The 20131-nt window shown below is 32.1% G+C and overlaps 2 protein-coding genes across 3 annotated transcripts; one reads left to right on the top strand and one right to left on the bottom strand.

Annotated features, from left to right (window-relative positions):
• Positions 1-9: 9 nt before the first annotated feature.
• LOC148602030 (vacuolar ATPase assembly protein VMA22-like) lies at positions 10-4435 on the bottom strand. 2 transcript variants are annotated; one of them, XM_088554859.1, is made up of 2 exons: positions 4358-4435; positions 10-2548 (listed from the first exon to the last, which is right to left on the bottom strand). In XM_088554859.1, exons 1-2 carry the CDS (start codon positions 4385-4387, stop codon positions 1937-1939), a joined length of 642 nt encoding a protein of 213 aa, XP_088410985.1. In that variant the 5' UTR covers positions 4388-4435; the 3' UTR covers positions 10-1936. The 2 variants fall into 2 exon arrangements, with proteins under 2 accessions (XP_088410985.1, XP_088410986.1); XM_088554860.1 differs by lacking the exon at positions 4358-4435 and adding an exon at positions 4200-4221.
• Positions 4436-4690: 255 nt separating this feature from the next.
• On the top strand, positions 4691-18442 carry LOC148602029 (F-box only protein 42-like). The gene is made up of 8 exons (XM_088555305.1): positions 4691-4912; positions 6513-6749; positions 7259-7362; positions 8631-8797; positions 8988-9084; positions 9762-9818; positions 11901-12017; positions 14574-18442. The coding sequence occupies exons 1-8, from the start codon at positions 4762-4764 to the stop codon at positions 15411-15413; spliced, it is 1770 nt and encodes a 589-aa protein (XP_088411431.1). The 5' UTR covers positions 4691-4761; the 3' UTR covers positions 15414-18442.
• The last annotated feature ends 1689 nt before the right edge of the window (positions 18443-20131 follow it).

The following is a 20131-nucleotide window of genomic DNA, read 5'->3' as shown; positions in this document are numbered from 1 at the left end:
AGAAACAAAGACATTTATGTAACATTTATTTCCATGTAAATGTTTTCTACATGTACATCTTGAATAACAAAAATACATACTTGATACGACTGCAGATATCATTCCCTAAACATTAGAGGCAAGTCTGGACACTATATATGCATCTTTATACCCTCGTCAAACAAAGTTTGGGGGGTATATACAATGTAGATTTCATCCTGTCTGTCCATCTGTCTAAACTATTTTCTTAACAGCTTGTGGCATTAATATTGTTATGAAATTTGGTGTGATGTAATATAACCACATGGAGATGATCTTACTGTCAGGAATTTATGTTTGGACTAAAATTGTAGAAATGATGGCTGTTGAACTTAAGTCTCATGCCTTGTAGGCAACTTCTCAACAACTTAAAGGATTGTTATGAAACCTAATGAAGTGTTTGATTACCAAATTGGGATGTGCATATTGTTAGGGATTTATGTTTAAAGTAAATTTGCAGTTATATTTTGTTATTGCATTGTCAACAACAAAAAAGTAGTACTGATTGCGGTTTGGAGTAGGATGTTGTAGAAATGGCAGCAGAACTGAGTGTCAAAAGTGCTCACTTTATACCACACAAAAATTTTGTTCAGTATAAATTGTGTGTCCATATTGGTCCTCCAATGTACATAGTTCAATAGGTTAAAGGGGTCTTCATCCTATTCGAGGCAATATCTATTTTAATTGGATTTTGATAAATTTAATATTTCACATTACATAATGAGACATGAAGTACGATGTAATGAAACCTCCCTTCCTTTTTTGTTCCTTATATGGAATTGTATATATTGGAACTTTTCACCTTTTCCTATGCAGCTGATTTATAATCAAAATTTAATTGAGAAACTCCATTAAAATTCAATTGCATGTAAGATCAAACAATTTATGCTGTATTGAATTGAGTTATTCCCCTTTTCCTCCAAAAAAAAGTTTTACTTGGTTCCTTATTCCAATATGTGTCAAGGCAGCAATCCCCAAAATCAGTAAAAACCTTTCACTTGCTATAGAGTACCCTGTACATAAAACAATTATACCAGGAATGTTTCTCAATACTTATGCTGTACATACATAAAATAAAATCTATCTAGGCAAAATTTCTATTTTTTTCTTCCATTTTCTCCTTGGTTTTAATCAAAAATGACATAAAAACCAGGTGCTGGTTCATTGGGGGGTTATGGCAGCAAACTCCCTCACTCATAAAATTAGGGACAAATAATTGTTTGCAATTGCTTGTGATCTTGATTTTTCACAAACTCTGCCTTCCTGGCTTCACTCAGTGTCAAACCCCACAATGATCCAAGATCCCAAATCTGCCTCTGAGAACCAAGAAATTAACTTTAACTGGACCTACATGTACATGTAAGCTTGTTTTAAGAGAAAATCTATGAAAACAATGATAAATTGCCACATCCAATTCAATATTTAGCAGATTATGATTTCTAGTTTTTAATTTCTTTTTTTCTATGAAAAGGGGGGGGGGGCCATACACCCATTATGCCCTCACCTGGAACCGCCCCTGATTAATATACATAATCTACAAATGTATATTGACAACTAAAATCTACATCTTGATTGTCTCAATGTCTTAATGACAATACATGAATTTTTTTTTTTAACAATTCATTCTGACAATACATGTATATGCATTAAATTTGTTTTAAAAAAAAACTGTCAAATTAATACACTTTGTTCAAAGTTAATTGCATAATGAGATTTTCTACTTCTAACGTATCAAACTTACAGAAAGATCATAACATCAAAGTTGTGCATCCTGCTTTCAATCAATTAAATATTAGCATTAATACAGTTCACTATGTTGTATCAATTACAATACTAATTCTGATTTTAAAAAAATTTCCTTCACTAGCAATCCATATTTTTCTAGCACCATGTATGTAATACAATTGGAATAAATCATTTATGATAACACTTGTTTCTCCTTCTTCAGGGTTTTATACTGTTCCTTCAAAAAAATAACTTTTGATTTTAGATTTGAAACAGTCACAGCACAGTCTAGGGCCTGCTTGAAGTAACCTTGGCTTTGTCTCAAGGCTTGTGGGACTAGAACTCCAAACCATTTTATTGGGTCAGTGACATTAGCTTGTGCATTTTTTTTCTTGGTCGTCATTTCACTACCATGTGTGATTGTTTCAACTTTATCTGTGACCTTTCTTTGCCGTAAGCCTTCAGAAACAGTGTCACTTGATGTATCTAACAATGAATTATTTGAATTGACTAGCTGGAATGTTTTATCATCATTATTACAATCATTTTCTGTGTTTACAATGACTACTTTTGTGGCCTTCATATTGTTTTCATCGTACTGAGAAACGCCCACAGATTTGACTCCCATGCTGTATCGTGCCCGTGACATCATTAAATAACCATTCTTCATGTATGTTTCCAAGTTGGCTTGCTCTTGATAAAGTTCACCTAAACACTCAAAGAACTGTATTATAATGTCATCTTGTTGTTGGTTCACTTCATCTAAACTTTTCTTCCCTTCCATTTTAACAGATGCTGAGCTTACCTAAGATTAAAATATAGATTATGTTGATAAACTACTCATGTACTAATATGTGTCATGCATATAATACACACAAAAAAAATAAAAAAGGATAAAACACATGTGCATGTATATTACAAAAGAAAAAAAAAAATACAAAACAAATAACATAAAAGCAACAAAAGACCCTGTGCCACAAGACTTGATTAATACTTAGTCGAAGAGCATTCATAATTTCACAGTACATTGTTTGTAACTCAAAATATCAATAGACAATATTCTAAATTGGAAAATCTGGAACTGTTCCAGAATTATACAGCCCTACTGGACAAAAACTGGATCAAAAGTAAACATACTTTTATAACTAAACTTAGTAGTCTAAAACGTTGCTGGTCTTCCAAAAATATCATAATCAATGGTCATTTTCTATTTATAGAAAGTAAGAGCATTGTTTGCCTTTTGAAATCGATTTTCTACTTAATAAAATTAAAAACGATTTCCTGCGTGAATTTCTCCCTTGCTTATCATTGAGTGACCTGCCATTTCACCTATATTATTTTACTGGAAGTGGGGAAAAGTATAAATTAATGAATTGATGAAAATCATCTATGAACAGACTTCAAAATTTTATTATGTCACTCAATGTTATAAAAGAATATTCTAAGACAGAGACCTACAACTAAAGAGATAAGAATCTTGTTAATTAGCCAGTTTATCACTGAAATTATCATGTGGCGATGAACAAAATTCCCTGACCTTTCCACTTATTCATCAAACTACCTTTTTCCCAATACATTTTTAGTTGTGAACATTTAAATTCAAGTTGTCGTGGTCTATTTAGTAAGACGTACAAGATCTTGTTCCCCGCTGTGTGATAGTGTGAGTTTTCAGTTAATTGCAAATCTCTTTAATTACTGGTCTATGTCTCAGACAAGTATTTTTTCTAAAAAAAAATGTGCCTTAGATTAATTGCAGGTTTGGACATCAGGGAGGAACAATTTTACCGTTTAGTTGAAAGGAAAGGGCAGAAAGAAAACAAATGGAAAACATATCATATATTGTGATGTGAATAATTATTACGAGTAGGCTTAATTTTTGATAGGTTTAAAATGACTTTGTATTCTAAACCAACAGACCAAAGTCTTTATCCTTATATTGATGGATATTTACATAAAATGTACATGTAGCTATGTAGCCATTCTTAAAGTAGCCAAAGCTCAAAACCACAATTTCAGTATTTGTCTTAAACTAACTAAATTTTACTACAATGTACATGTGAATGGAACAATTTAATAAGATTGACTTCATCTCTTTTTTCAGTTTTCATTTGTTTTATGCCTGACCAAAATAAAATCTGTCCATTATCAAGCATGGGGGCTTGCTTCAACTATCAAATGTGCAGCCTGACTAACATATTTAACATGAATAGAAAACTGTCCAGTTTCTTAAATGTGATCACATTTTGCAAACCCATTAATAGTTGTACATAAGTGGTTAAGTTTTACAATATTTCGGTACTGAATCGGGTGTTTTTGTCACAATTCCACATGTTATTGACACAAACTGGATGTGTGGACGAATAGCCTGAAAAGGCTCTCCGTCCACGAATGTGAGGAGCCACTGCCATAAATTTATCCCTCCAGTAGAGTCAACTACTTGTAGTACTATACTGAACTGAAGGATAGTCTCCATACTCCTTTTTAATGTTAATACTCCATCACTGGCATCAGGCAAAGATCATACCGATTTGTATCGAATACTTCTTAACATGAATTTCATAAAAAAAAAGACAAGACAAGATAACAGGCAATTGTAAACAAAAATATACTCTACCAATGCCAAAATTTCAACGAAGTTATTCATCAAGTAAGAAACTATAATGGTATATCTAGAGGTATTACGAATAGTAATCATGCGGGACAAAGAAAGGAGCATAAAACCAAGAACAGTCTACCGTTTCACCCAATCAGTCCTTAAAATTAAATTTCTTATCAATTCCTTTGATAGCCAAATTCAGATTATAAGAGAAGTCTTAAAAACCTGTAATTCTTTCGAAAAATATACACAAAATATAGAACATATCAGGTTTATATGAACGTGGTATTTTTTCTACCCGAAACAATTAAAGCATAATTTTTGACTGACCCAAACTCAACAAAATGTTTTGTTCGGATACTCTCTAGAGTTATCTGACATCAAAATATTTTTATGAGCATAATATTTGGCGGACATTCAGAATGGAAATGGATGTAGAAGATGGCAAATCCTGTGTGCAAATTGATGACCTTCCCGAAGAAATTATGGAATACATTCTTTCCAAAGTATCTCCTTATAGAGATTTGAAATCGTCTATGTTGGTTTCCCGTCGATGGTACCGGGTTGCTTCAGGTATCCTCCTCTCCCAATTCATACACATTTTGGTCTCTTTACTGATATTTTAATTTTACTCCATGTTATGTTTAATTGGGTAGGTAATTTATCTGCAGTCAAGTGACAGTTGTTAGTAGCAAATAAATTATATAGGAGAACAAGAAGGTTTATTTATAATAAAATGGCCCCAAGGGGCATATTAATTACAATGATTACATGTACTTACATGTAATACATTAAATATAGAAAGACAAATTAAAGGTTTAATAATGGGTGAAAGTTGAAATATCGCACAATATCAACTCAAGTTATTCAATTGCAACATCTTAACAAATGAGCCTCGACAAGTTTTTTTACAGTGCATGATGTTGAAATTGAATAAAGTGAGTTGATATTTTACAATTTACAAATTTCACCCATTATGAAACCCTTAATTTGTCTTTATATATTTTATATATTACGTAAGTTACGTTGTAGAATATTGAATACCTTGATTATTCAATAATGTTTGGGCGCTTGGCATTTGTCGTGGCAGGAATTTTAACAAACATCCGTCTATGCCACCAGTTGTAACAGAAGAACAAGATAAGAAACGTCACAATGTGGCTTTCAAACAATCAGATTTTATCGGCAATCCATCAATCACACGAAAACCAATCTCAATGGCAAATTTTTCATGTCACTAACTCGTTTCACATTGTCCTATGATATGATATGCCATGATACAAATGTAACTAACTGTACGAGAAGCAGATAAAATGACCAAATCATAGAGATAACAAAATGCAATTTGATATATTATACCAGAAGTGTTAATAAGCCTCAGCCAGATTCAAAGCAACAATAAAATATGTACATACATGTATGTAAGTCTAACTCACATGTTACATGTACATGTAATTGCATAATTAACATATGCAAATGTTCAATGATGTTAACCTATGGCAGGAATTGATAAACATCCTTGTACTTGACTTACTTCACTTTGTCCTTTGGCATGAGGGAGATACATGTAGGGCAGCCACTGCTGCTCTCCACTTCTACCTGTCTTTGGCCAAGGTATTTACTTCTCCCCAGGTCTTCCCAATCCTCTGAGCTTAAGATGTTAGATCCCATCTCCAGGTGTACCATGTTTTTATGTCTGCCAGTTCCTCTGTTTCTGTGGCCCTGAGGGTTCAAGTCCAAGACATGATGGGTTACATTAATGTTTGTTTTGATAAACATACCAATGGTATCTTATATACAAAATGTATCTAGATCTTCTTGTGCCATTCTGACTTGTGGCAATTAATGTGCCCATTTGTGTTAAAATATACCGGAAATTATGAACCGTTAATGGAAACAGGAGGTTTTGCGCAATGCAAAACCTAGTTTAACACACCTTTCATTTTCAAATGCCTGTACTAAATCAGGACCATTGCAATGGTTTCCATCTTTTCAAACTGTCTCCAAATAATTTTGATGTCAGAGAAACATTGGTCATGTAGTTTTACATTTTGAAAGTCAGATTTTACAAATAAAATCTTAACAACATCTGTTGATAAACCTACCAAACCTCATTATTTGTTTTTTTTCAAAAAATGTATAATTTACAAATGTACATGCATTAATTTTACAGGTGTAATTAGGCAAATTAAACAAAACTTTTTGAACTCCATCAACGAAAGTAAAATAGAATGGACTAGGATAGCTCCTGATATTGGCACCAGGATCACAGAAAGATATTCACATTGTGCTTGCTACTATGACAAATCTTTGTATGTATTTGGAGGTTGTACCTCAACCAACACAACCTTTAATGACCTTTGGAGATTTGACCTTGCAAGGAGGGAATGGATAAGGCCTCTTGCTATGGGTAAATATTTTAAAACTGTCACAGCAACTGGGAGTATTTTATTGTTTGCATTATCTGTGAAATCCATGAATATTATTTTTTTTAAATGGAAATGCACAAAATCAACACTTGCTACTACAGAAAACATTAATAATTGAAATAGAAAAAATATATGAATGGTAACATACAGAGAAAAAAGTCATATGATAATAGTAATGAATCCAAGAAAAAAATCACAAATTTATTGAAAATGATATTGTACATCTTCATGCCCTCATGCCTTTTGTTTACTTTCATTCATGTCATTCAGTACTATTGTTTGTGGGGTACCAATTTTTGTGGTTTTCATGGGAAGGCCAATCCATGAAACTTGATTCCAATCAAAAAGGAGATTTCCATTGATATGTATACTGAAAATTTCAAAACCACAAATTCAAGAATTCATGAACTTGTGTTTCTTCCCCAATCCATGAATTAAAGTACTTTTAAAGTATTTTGAAAGAAACATTTGTCATTTTGTGAAAATGCAGGAACCTATCCTTCACCAAAGGCTTGTGCCAGTATGGTTGTTTACAAGGACAGTCTCGTTCTGTTTGGTGGATGGAGTCACCCTACACCTTACCCATTACATCAAGTAAGTACATGTATTCAAGGATATTCTAGTTCTGTTTGGTTAATGGAGTCACCCCTACACCTTACCCATTACATCAAGTAAGTACATGTATTCAAGGACAGTCTAGTTCTGTTTGGTTGGTGGAGAGGCACCCTACACCTTACCCATAACATCAAGTAAGTACATGTATTCAAGGATATTCTAGTTCTGTTTGGTTAATGGAGTCACCCTACACCTTACCCATTACATCAGGTAAGTACATGTATTCAAGGATATTCTAGTTCTGTTTAGTTGGTGGAGTCACCCCTACACCTTACCCATTACATCAAGTAAGTATACGTATTCAAGGACAGTCTAGTTCTGTTTGGTTCATGGAGTCACCCTACGACTTGTGCATTACATCAAGTAAGTACATGTATTCAAGGTCAGTCTAGTTCTGTTTGGTTGATGGAGTCACCCTACAACTTATGCAAGTCTTGTTCTAGTTTCATTATCTTTACCATAATTTCCGATATAAAACGTATTGAAAACCGGAGACCGATTTGTATTTTATTGTTTACTTCTGGGTACTCAAAACGCCGTATAACAATGCAAAATCTTCTAGTTTATGTATTTTCTTACTTCATTTATCATGTAGAAATAGTTATTTGTCATTTTTACTGGTATTTTTTACACAGAAAGCTTTTTGCCTTCAACACTGAACTCAATGGTCTCTAAATGAAAAATCTCTATGCTTTTGAATGGTAGACTAGGACCCACTGTCATGAAATCACCGGGTCACATGACGAGACTTACACACCCTATGATTCCATGAATTTTCAAGGAAAATATTCATGACAGTTTAATTTTTATGTTACAGGTTTTACTATGAGAATAACATAAATAAAACTGTCAGGAAAAATTCTCAATTTACATTAGTTGAATGCGAGACATGAGTTATGTGACTGGACATTTTCTTATATACTCCACTGATAAATTTCACAAAAAAATTGTAAGTGTAAATCTGTCATTACTGATGATGTTATAATACTTACAGAATGATTAAAATGATTTTGAGGGCAATATAACAAAATGCACAATGCCCAAGGATAGTGATATGGACCAGAAAAACTTGCATTGCCTTAGAGGGTAGACGACATACAATATCAGTTATATTGTCCATGTTGGAACCTGAGGGCTGTCCATATTGAATAATGATGATTAGTATATAGTATTTGCCTGGCTGTGACCATTTCCTGTAATACAAAATTCCTGTTCTTTATTAATTTGTATCTTTATTTCTATCACAGGCTGCAGGATTTTTCTATGAAGTTCATATGTACAAACCTGAAGCAAACCGATGGTATTTGATCTCTAGTATATCACGAGAACATCCACCTCCTACTGCTGGCCATTCTGCTTCCATCATTAAAGATACCATGATAGTCTTTGGTGGCTCCAGTGTTCCAGGGACTGGGTATGTATTACTTTATTTGTGTGCATATATCGTGTCTGGGAATGTAGCAAAAATTTTAATATTTACATTATTAGTTTCAATCAGCAATATTTTAGAAATGGCTTAAATAAACTTGATAAATGGGAAATAAAGTACCAGTATTTACAAAAAGTTCTACAGTATTCAAATATACATGTTTATACGATTTTAGGACGAATGACTTGTGGTTGTTTGATTTTCTGGACTTAACATGGAAGAAAATAATTACAGAGAGTAAAAGACCAAGCCCTAGATTTGGACAGACACAGGTAAAAGCTCAGGGGTCTTAATTACAAAATATTTCATTTTTTTTTATCCATAAAATTTGTGTTTAATTTTTTTTACTATGTAAATTAAAGGAAACATGCATTAGAAAACATGTACTTTGTGTGTGTGTGTGTGTGTGTTTTTTTTGATAATGGTTATTTCAAGAAAGATCAAACCTATCACACTGAGCATTCTTTTCTGTCGTCTTTCAGAATTATTCAGAAGTATGTATTTTAAATGAGTGAATAGTGTTTGATGGAAAAAATTGTGTTTAAATTCAAAAAGATTTTCTCTCATATAAAAGTGATACATTTATGTTTATGGTAAAATTAAAACCATTAATTTTATCAACCCTCTTTTAAGGGGGAGATGCATGTAATTGGGAGGAACTGGTTCCATAGAAATGTAATGCGAATTTTAGTTCTTTTATTATTACAAGAAAAGAAATAAGTAAGCGAAACTGTGCAGATTTTGTACAGAATTTTTATAAAATTTTGTAAAAAATCACCTATTAGTAGGCCGAATTATCTTGAAATTAAGTTTGGTGACCTATATTAAAAAAAAAAAAATAACAGTATGTTCATTCAAGATTATCTTTGAGAAAAAAATAGGAAAATCTATCTATTTAAAGTATGAGGTATGATGTACCTTAATAAGAGAAAGATATATTTAATTTTAGGTGACAGTAGATGACCAGCATATCTTAGTTATAGGTGGTTGTGGTGGACCTAACCAGGTATACATATATTATGTACAATTCTATGTAAGAATCAGGCAATGGGTGACACATCATTTTTCTTAATTTTCTTTTTGCCACAGATGTATTCAATACATCTACAAAACAACTGGAAAGCTATTTAAATCTATCCTGAAGCATCTGTGACATAGATATTTTTTACAGCTTAAAAAGTGGTGGGAAATTTCCCCACCAATCCATTTATTATAATGCATTTAAACTACATTTGCCTTATTACATTATTACTGAGGAAGGTAAACTTTACACTTTGATGGATACTTTTGGAGGTTATGAGGTATAAATACTTGGATTATGCAATAAAAATTTTTTCCTTCCACACCTTATAAACAATTTGCCAGATTCATAGACAGAGATGTCCTGAATAGGAATAAATAACTACTGTTTTCTTTGCTGATCTTGCATATTGAATAAGTGATATTTCCTTCCCATTTTACAATGTCTTTTTTTAACCCATGGCATACTATAGATTACATCAAATAATTGTTTAAGAAAGGAATAATACCTTACAATATAAATAGCTGTCTTTGTAAGAATCAGGCAAAATCTGAAAAATGTGATACACCCCAAAAAAAGGCTACATGTGTTTATTTTTGTAATTAATTTGTTTTATGGGTCTATACGTAATTATTCATTCAAATCTGCCTGCTCTTAGGAGATAATCAACATTGAAAATCCAGTAGATTCTATTGTATTTGAGTGTTATTTACAGAGTTATCTCCCTTAATTTTGAAATCTACATTGCATTCTATATAATTTGTATCTCCTAAGAGCACAGGTTATATGAAAAAACCACATGTTATTTTCTGTTTACTATGATATTTCAAACAAAATATCAAAAATAAAAATATGTAGGCTTTTTACCCATAAATCACATTTTTGCATGATCCTTAGCTGGAGTGCTACATAATTGTTTAATTAGGCATTTTATTTATTTTTTTTTTTGGCAAAAATGCATCTATTCATAGCTAAAACATACTTTTATGCTAGTCTTGTTAAAGAAGTAAAGATTTATTTTAGTACTGTAAACATTCTATAATGTCATGATAAGCCATCCAATATCTTATTATACCTTATTTGTAAAGTAATGAATATATAGTAATGGAGGTGTCCTTCTTTACTTTCTCCTGTTACTCTGAGGGGGACTTATCTCTTTACTTCTCCTACACTTTTACAGAATCTTTATTACATGTTCCCATTATGCACCCCATTATGCACCCCATTTTTTAAAATTTTTTGATCCAAATCAATTTTGAGGATTCATGAAGCAAAACATGGACATTGTCATATATGAAAAACAAGACATAGGGTGACCCATCTCTTATTCGTGACTCCTACACTGCTGAATGGAATTTAATAAAACTTTCACAGAATCTTTATTACATATTCCCAGTGCATATCTCCTATTTTAGATTTTGATTCCAATCAATTTTGAGGTGAAAATGTGCATGTTATGTAGTGGGAGAGTGGGGTATTAATTTAGTGAGCATTGCTCATAGTTTATTTTTAGTTTTTCTTCAGCTGTTCTAAATGTATATAAACAATAATAATGATTTTTTATTTCATTTTTTCGTTTTTTTTATGGACACATAACTGTAAACCATTGTCTCATGTGTTAATCCACCTATAGAAATGCATAACTTAATGATAAGATGCTTCCTTCCTTTTATCATTGATTTCTAACTTTTTTTTAGGGTGGAGCATTCATTTCATGTGGTTTAGGTTGGCTCTTTATTCATTTGAAACACTTGTATTTGATAATGATATGCTAATTTAATACATTTTTGATAGCTAACAGCCTACCCAATTCCTATAACATTTTCATGTTTTTGAAAGAGTAATCAAGGGAATCAAGGTTATAGCGGTAATCAAAAGAATGTAATCCAGGGACAAAGACCAGACATGGAAAACAGACATATACAGCAAAGAACATAAAGTAACTAAAATCATACATACAAAGTAACAAAAGTAAATGAGCAACTCGGACTCCACTAAAAACTGGGAGCATGGACCAGGTGCACCGGTAGGTATTGAAGTCAGTTTTAAAATTTTATTTTCCTACAGATATTTAATGACATGTGGTTACTGACAATGAACAAGGAACCCTGGGAATGGATAGAGGTCAAGGTTAATAATACAGAGTCTGCTGCTCCACAGTTATGGTGCCATCCTGCATGCAAGGTAAGTGTATGATAGTAATTAAGTAGTAAGTGTTTGTTAGATTCAGGCAGAATTGGAAAAATCGGAAACATGCATGTCAAAAAACCACTGATTTGACAATATAATTTCATTCAAAGATGCTTTCTCTCTTTGAAAAGACCATTATTTGATTTCTGCATCACTAGCTTTGCTCAGAAATTTTTGAATAGAATGTTAGGTCTCACTAACCACTTCCGGGCTAAGTGGCCACCCCCACCTCCTATGTAATACCAAAAACACACCGAACCTAGATCTATGCATTGTAAGTGCATTATTTGTGTGTATTCTTATCAAAAGTAGTCAAAATAAAGCTGATGATGTGTACTTTAAAAATCATATTTGTGATTTACTACAAAAGTATATGAATATTATGTACATGTATGAGTAATTTGCCTCCATGCTGTCAGTAAGCAGAAAAGGTAAAAATGTGGATTTTCAGTGGAGTTTTTAGTGGAGTCCGAGTTGCTCATTGACTTTTGTTACTTTGTATGTATGATTTTAGTTACTTAATGTTCTTTGTTGTGTATGTCTGTTTTCCATGTCTGGTCTTTGTCTTTGCATTCTTTTGATTACCACTATAACCTTGGTTTCCTTGATTACTCTTTCAGTATTTTATTCAAGTAAATTTTGTGAAGAATTTCTACAATTATCGTACCATTAGTATAATGATTTTGAAAGCCTTATTATCCAAGCTTCGCAATGGTATGTAACTTTAAGATGTGATTTGTCATGGGAATTCACAGTGAAAGTTTGAAAAATTACTTTTTTAACTTGTAAAGTAGTGGAAACATTAGAAGTGGTTAGTGAGGCCTTAGAAAAATTAGATTTTTGACAGAGTTATCTGCCCTCGAAATGTTCATTTTCAGTGCATTTTTAAACTCAATGCACCAACATGATATGGAAAATATTGTCTTTTTTCCTTGATTTTGATGTTGCATATTGTCAAATTACACTATCAAAATGATGTTTTTTTTTTATACCATGTTTCACCTACTGCCTGATTCTTACAGGGACTGACACTTAAAGAACAATATTATTCAAAGCAACATGTTGCAAGGATGTAGTGTTTTTGACTGTTTATCTGTCTGTCTGTCCATGTAACTGTGATAATATGTTGTTTTGATTTTTTACTGATTTTTTTTAAACTTTGGTGAATGGTTTGTAGCTATATGAATGGAATCAAATTTTACAGGGAATAGTTAAGGGGATAACTTTTTTATGGTAGGGGGGCTTAGACAACAAATAATGACTCAGGCTTGTTGTCTGGATAACACCTCCAATTTTTTACCAATTTCCTTCAAACTTTGGTGAATAGTTAAAAGCTGTAAAACATTAGATGGGATCAATTTTTACAGAAATCCATCAAAGGGGACAGTTTTTTTTAAGAGTGCATATATTAGGGTATTGTGAGCATGCTCAATAAGGTTCTCTAAATTGTCCGTTTTTTATTTGTATTGGTTGCTCTTGAATATATTTAATTCAAACTGATTGGTTAAAGAAAGTCTTGTAGATTTGATAAAGTTATTGAGTTTTAAATGTTTTGTGAAACATATGTATATATATGTAAAGACTTCTTTTCAATCACTGATTAATCGAGAGCCTAATTTTATTTGACATTAAGGAGAAGACCATGTTATTGTACAAGTCATAAATATAGAAACTAATCTGTTAAATATTCATGAAAATTAATTTGAAACAAATTAATTTCCTTTTCTTAATTAATAAATCAAGATTTATAATTAGGAAATTTGAATTTCCTGTGCCTATGGGCGCCACCATGACCAGTTTAACTGTGACGTCACGAAGTCGGTTTGTAAAGTGATAGTAAATAGGTAATTGATTACAATGTCCGAAGAAATCGCAAATTTTGGACTCTTCACCATAATTTCAACCCAACATAAATAGAAGAAGAGATTGAGGCACAACATGTATAAGCAAATGTGGGACATCTTTGACAAATAAGGGGATTTGCAGCCAGATGACTAGTACAGTATTTGTAAGGAAAATCGTATGGCTACTTCCAAAGAATGTTCGTGTTGCTGGTAAAAAACTTCTAGAACATTTCTATTTTATCATTCTTGCAATCGTAAGGTTGACAAGTCATCATGTTTTTTTGGTGATTAGATAAACATGATCGTAGAAATATTTACAGAATATTCTTTGTTTACATATTATTTGCACTACTTGTATCAGTACCAACCTACTTAGTGACATCACAAGCCAATCGGAAGCTATCATTAAAAATCAGTAAAATCTGGCTATGATCTTCCTTCAGAAAGGAGAGTTCTGCAAGATGGCTATCCCCTTATTTTTCAAGGATTTTGAACATTGCATAGCCTTTAGCATTTTATAAAAGTGCATTTTGCATTAAAGGTTATTTATTTTTGTTTTTGTGAGTATGACTTATTATAAGAGCCCAACTTAATGCAAAGGTGGTCTTTCCCTTTAAATTTAAAAAGTGTTTTTAACTTTAAAATATTGGAATTCTTTCTCAAATGTGTCTAGTGCAAAATTATAATTATTAAACATGATTTTTAGGTTGGAAACAACATCGTAGTTCTAAGTAAACCAATCAAATCAAACAAGCCATCCCAGCCTGCCAATGTACAACCTCTAGGAATTGTTCCTCAGAACCGAGTCTGGGTTCCTCCTGTAGAAAGAGAACCAGTTGATAGAGGTGGAGGTAACTCAGGTCCTAGTGGAACACATCCTAGAATGCAACAGCCAGGTTCTTCATGGTTCAGTAACCACAGAGATGGGTATCAAAGCTCAAGCACAGAAAGTGATGATGATAGCAATGGACATTTATTACCACGGCAACCACCTTATCAAGGTCATTCAAGGCTAGAATCATCCGAAGCAGATCATGCTAGGAGGCTTGATGCCATGTTAAATTATGTTGAACATCAAAAACAATGTAGTGAGAGTGAGGCTAAGTCGAGTGGTCGTACAGGAGGACCATCTGTTCGCCCAAATGCTATGAATAATCGACAAAAGCAACTAGAGGCACTGAGAAGAATGGAAGAAAAATTGAGAGAAACCATCGCAAAAAATAAACAATCAAGGCCAACACAGAGTCCTGAATCAAACTTGCCATCACCAAGACAAAGGGATTTGTGCTCCCAAATGCAATTGCATGTCCTTGACATATCAAATGTAGTTCAAGGTCAAGTCACTTGGCAACCTATACATGAGACATTTTCATTAGATGCACCTGATGAAACAACTTTTTACTCCTTAGTTGAGGGTCGGGGCGAACTTATTATGTTTGGTGGTATTCAAAGAGATATCCAGTCTATGTTACGAGGGGTCGATCTAAGGTCAAATCTAGTCAGTAATATCCTTTATATTCTGTCTCCTTTAAAGAATTCTATTTGAAAAATATAAAATGAGCTCGAGACTGAAAGATATATATTTGATTGTGATTATCAGTGTTGTGACATGAAAAATTCATTCATTTCCCTTTTTTCATTTCTGTGAACATTCTAGGTCTATTTCATTTAATTACAGCTGTACGTAGTATTGGGCATTTAGCAAATTTTTTATGTTTTTTTTAATCATGGAAGCACTGAAATCATGACTCTAGTCCAAGATAAATTTTTATTGAAAAATGGTACTGATAAAAAAAAATGCCTTCCTTGTTTGGCTCCATAATTATTACATATTTAAATTAAATTTTTCAGTCTTCACTTTTAAGTTTTTTATCTTGTCACCAATGTACCAGATTTTTTTCTGCTTTAAAGCAGAATTCCACTTTTCAAATTTGGAATTTACCATTAAGCTTATTTTTTTATTTTTATGTTCACTTCTGAATTTTTGGTGATTTCAACTTCTTGGTTGGCTCCGATAAACCATATTTGCAGCCAAGATATTTTAATGATAATCTAGTCACAAATAAAGCAATAAGTTTAATGGCATGGACAAATTTTACCAGGCTTAAGTTGAAACTTTATTTTGTTACATCCATTTTTACAGACATACATGTTCATGTATGTTGGTGTTCTTAAGTCTTATCTATCAGACTACATGTTGTATGGTAACCCAATAGTGCACTGAGGGACTTCAATACAATTTACTTTTGAATATAGAAAGTCCAGGACTTTGAGTTCAACACTTATTTTTATGAGTGTTGCTCTGGTCTTTGTATAATTTTTTTTGTCTTTCTTGTTGGTCTTTAGGCAGTTTATATGATATCAGAGGATATTTTCAGACTCCTCTGGTTTTTTTGTCTTTCTTGTTGGTCTTTAGGCAGTTTATATGATATCAGAAGATATTTTCAGACTCCTCTGGTTTTATCCATTTCATAGCATTAATATTTTTTGTTCCCCTCTATGGTATTGGTAGTTTGATAATTTGCTTTTTTTTTTTATTAAGTACCAGTCCGCATAAATTAAGACACTGCCAACCATGAAGTGATTCATGCATGATGAAAATAAAAACCCCAAACAAATGATGTGTTTTCAGTCTACATATGGTATACTTTCACTTAACAACAATCATTTCTGCATTCAGATCTTCACTTTCGAGAAATCATACATTCATCTCCTACTTAGATCAACCAAATGAAGCCAAATCAAGAACGATAACTCTTCCAAAGTGCAAATTTCATGTGCAATCTATATAATTTTTAGCTGAAAAGTGCAACAGCCAAATGAAAAACTAAGACTGGTTATGTGATCAGTGACTGTTTCTGAACAAGAAATAAATCTGAATTCAGTTGGTTTTTGACATGCATGTCACCTTCTTTCTGATTTTTAGAAAGACTGATTCACTTTTTTAAGTTTCAGGTCCAAAATATAGAAATGACAGTTTTTTTGGCTGCTATTTATATCCCATCTGCAGGTTAAAGGGTAGAAAATTTAGTAAAAATTACAAATATTAAATTTTGAAGGTTATATTTACTTTATAAATGTAGTGGTTAACAGAACTGGCTGCTGCACTTAAAAACATGTCTTGTAAATTTTCTGAAATTAGGAAAATCTCTTTTCATTACTGCAGATATTAGGACATATACATAAGCATATTCCAATTGCAAATTTAAGTAGTTTTTCACTAAGGATGCATTTTATTGGTCTTGTTTTGATGAAAAAACATGGTATTTACAAATTTAAAGCCCAAGACATCACATATGCGAAAATTCAAAGATTTAGGATGTGAAATGTCAAGAAAAAGTGGGGAGGCATGTCAGAAATGAATTCTGAAAAATTGGCCAATTTCAGACAATATTACAACTATAGTTATTTAGGTTTTTAAAGACATAAAGAGACTGCTTAGGTTACACATGGCCAATCCAACCAATTAGCATTTTGAATTATAGCAAATGGAATGTATTATTTCCTGTTCCATATAGTGATGTGCAAAAAATTCTCATTTTATTAAAAAAAAAATGAACTGTTTCTCATGTTCTTTTATATATTTTCATAAATTGTTATTATACAAAAGCTCATGACAGAGAAAAAGTTAATTCTGATAACAACTCTCCTGGAAATCCTTGTATTCAAAGCTAGGCTGAATGTTATGCACCATTTGGAAAACATTTTGTCCTGTGAAACTGTTTACTTGGAATTAAAAAAAATATCTATTTTTCATGTAAGCAAGGAGAAGTATAAGAAGTGTTAAGTGGGACCTTTCAGTAAAATTTTCCTTAAACATTAATTAATATCAATAAAAAATTTATTTGATAAAATATTTTTACATTTTTATTCTAGATCAAATGTGTTTTTAAAATAGTTTATTTCCAGGAAGAATTTTGATAAATGGTAGTACGGACATTTCAGACCAAACAATATATACTGTTAATATTTATTTTCATGGTTCCTAATTTTTTGTGGATTCTGTCAAGTGAACATATTTGCAGGTATCAATTTTCGTGGCTTCAAAAGAGGATAAGCATTATATAAAGTGTTGAAAATCAATTTTGGAAGTACTATTTTTGGGGTAAATAGTGTTCTTTGTGTCTGTCTGTCTGTCCTTCAAACTTTTGGATGATAACAGAAGAATCATCCTGTCTTTTTTTTTTTAATAATTTAAAACCAATGGCAGATCCAGAAAGCAAGGGGAGTTTTGAGGGCCAGATCAGATATTGTGTCAATTTCATGCAATTTTTAGCTAAATGAGAATAATATGAGCCTTGAACCCCCATTTCTTCTGAACCCACCCCCTCTCTGGACCCAGCACTAAATAAAATAATTTGTATCATAAAATAAAGGTCAGACATTCTTATTATATATTACCGTAAGCATTTAACTTTTGTGAGTTATGCCCCTTGTTGGCATTTTATATTGAAACTTTTAAGTACATTATTATATTGTATTGTATTGCCTTATGTTAGCAGTATTATGTATTTCTTATTTTGTAGCGAAAGAACCGTGCTTAAAATTTTAGAAGTAAAACCTGGAACTATTGTATGTTGCTTGCTTATTGGTTATGTAGTGAAACCACAACTTTCATAACTATGCTTTCCATTGTGGGTGGAATTAGTTCTTCAGATTATCATTTTACTCTGTTGTTAGTTACGTGTTGTGCTTGTCACAAGGTGTATCCCATTTCCCGCAGCACAGACTAATCCGTTCGCCTCCATATTGAACAAGGTTTGTTTTCTCTTCCCAGTTGGTGTCCAGCAAAGAGCTACCTTATGCAGTCTGTCATTTGATCCTACTGTCTGAAGTGTCCATAAGCAACCATAAGTACCGAACCAAAACAATCAAAATATTGACAAAAAATAAGCAATGGGACCATTCAAATATATTAAAATCCCAATACGTGGCCTAAACATAAAAAACAGGAAACAGACATCTACTTACTCAATGTAGTGAATCTGATGAAACACATTACATATAAAACCTGAAGAAAAGAAGAACAAAATGTAATACAAAAAAACAAAAGCACTAGCAATATAAACTCTAACAAACTCCCCAAAAATGGAAGTAGCATCAGGTGCTCCCTGTTACAAAGATGATCTAGTCACATGTAAATGTATGTATCTATGATGTTATACTCTAATCTACCCATCAGACTGCACATGGTGAGCTTTAATGGTGTATTGAGTACTGCTCTGTCGAAAAATCATGCTGAGAGTGATTCATCTAATTTTAAGTAGCCTAGAGAAGATATAATTTTAGACCTTTTGTATAATTCTTTCAAAACGTAGTGTGTAATGAGATAAGTATGACTGTTTAGCCTGTTTAATGGTGTAAATATCATGGCAAGATCATTTATTTCAAACAAAAATTAAGCTGAAAATATCCTTATATCTGCTTAACCCATCTATAAGATCAGGCTAAGGTAAAATTTTGTATCCTGGATATTTTCTTGCTTGACTATATTTTTACCCTAGCCTGTTCTGGATTTATCCATTTTTATTTTGTTTATCTGAGATATTTTTTACAATACATTATCGTCCTGTCTTTATCCTAGCCCTAAAAATCTCACGGTTGCTCCCTAAATCATAATTTGAACTTCCAAACATATATGCTCCATTCATCGTCATCTCCAAAACAAATTCAGTTATTTTAGAATGACTCCTTTGAGCCATTGCAGTTAAATGAACTTTAGTTTACATATCAACATTCTGTTTTACATGTTTATAAATACATGTACTTGTAAACTTTAATAAAACTTATTTTATGGACTTAAACATTCTTAATAGAAATTGTTGCCTTTGAAAAAAACAACGCCATAATTTAAAGCGTTTGATTTGCATGGTCAAGATAACGAACAATTAAATAGGTCAACGTCTACTGGAAATAAGATGGCAGTATTTACTAGGTTTTTTTACCTTACAAAAAGTACTATCCTTTTTTATGTGGTGGTACTTTTTTAATTTACATAGTGTGCACTAAATATTTATACAGATTAACCAAATTCTAAATTTTAAAATATTCTTATTTTTTCCCGTATTTTTTTAATACTACGAAGTTGTACTTATCATTGAAGCATAACACGGACATAAAGAAGTATATCTGTTATTGTATGCTTTTCCCGGTGTCCTTAAACATATTTTTGACCTTCTCTTTAATATGATTTTGTAATTTTTCGGTCTAAACTCTCTAAATGAAATAAAACAGATTACAGTGAGTTATATTAGTTTTGATAGA

Source organism: Perna viridis, chromosome 12 (assembly GCF_037379345.1).
Source record: "Perna viridis isolate PV_CMFRI_1.1 ecotype Kerala chromosome 12, ASM3737934v1, whole genome shotgun sequence".
NCBI lineage: Eukaryota > Metazoa > Mollusca > Bivalvia > Mytilida > Mytilidae > Perna > Perna viridis.
The sequence above is the reverse complement of the archived record's forward strand: the minus strand, read 5'-3'. Positions and strand labels throughout refer to the sequence as shown.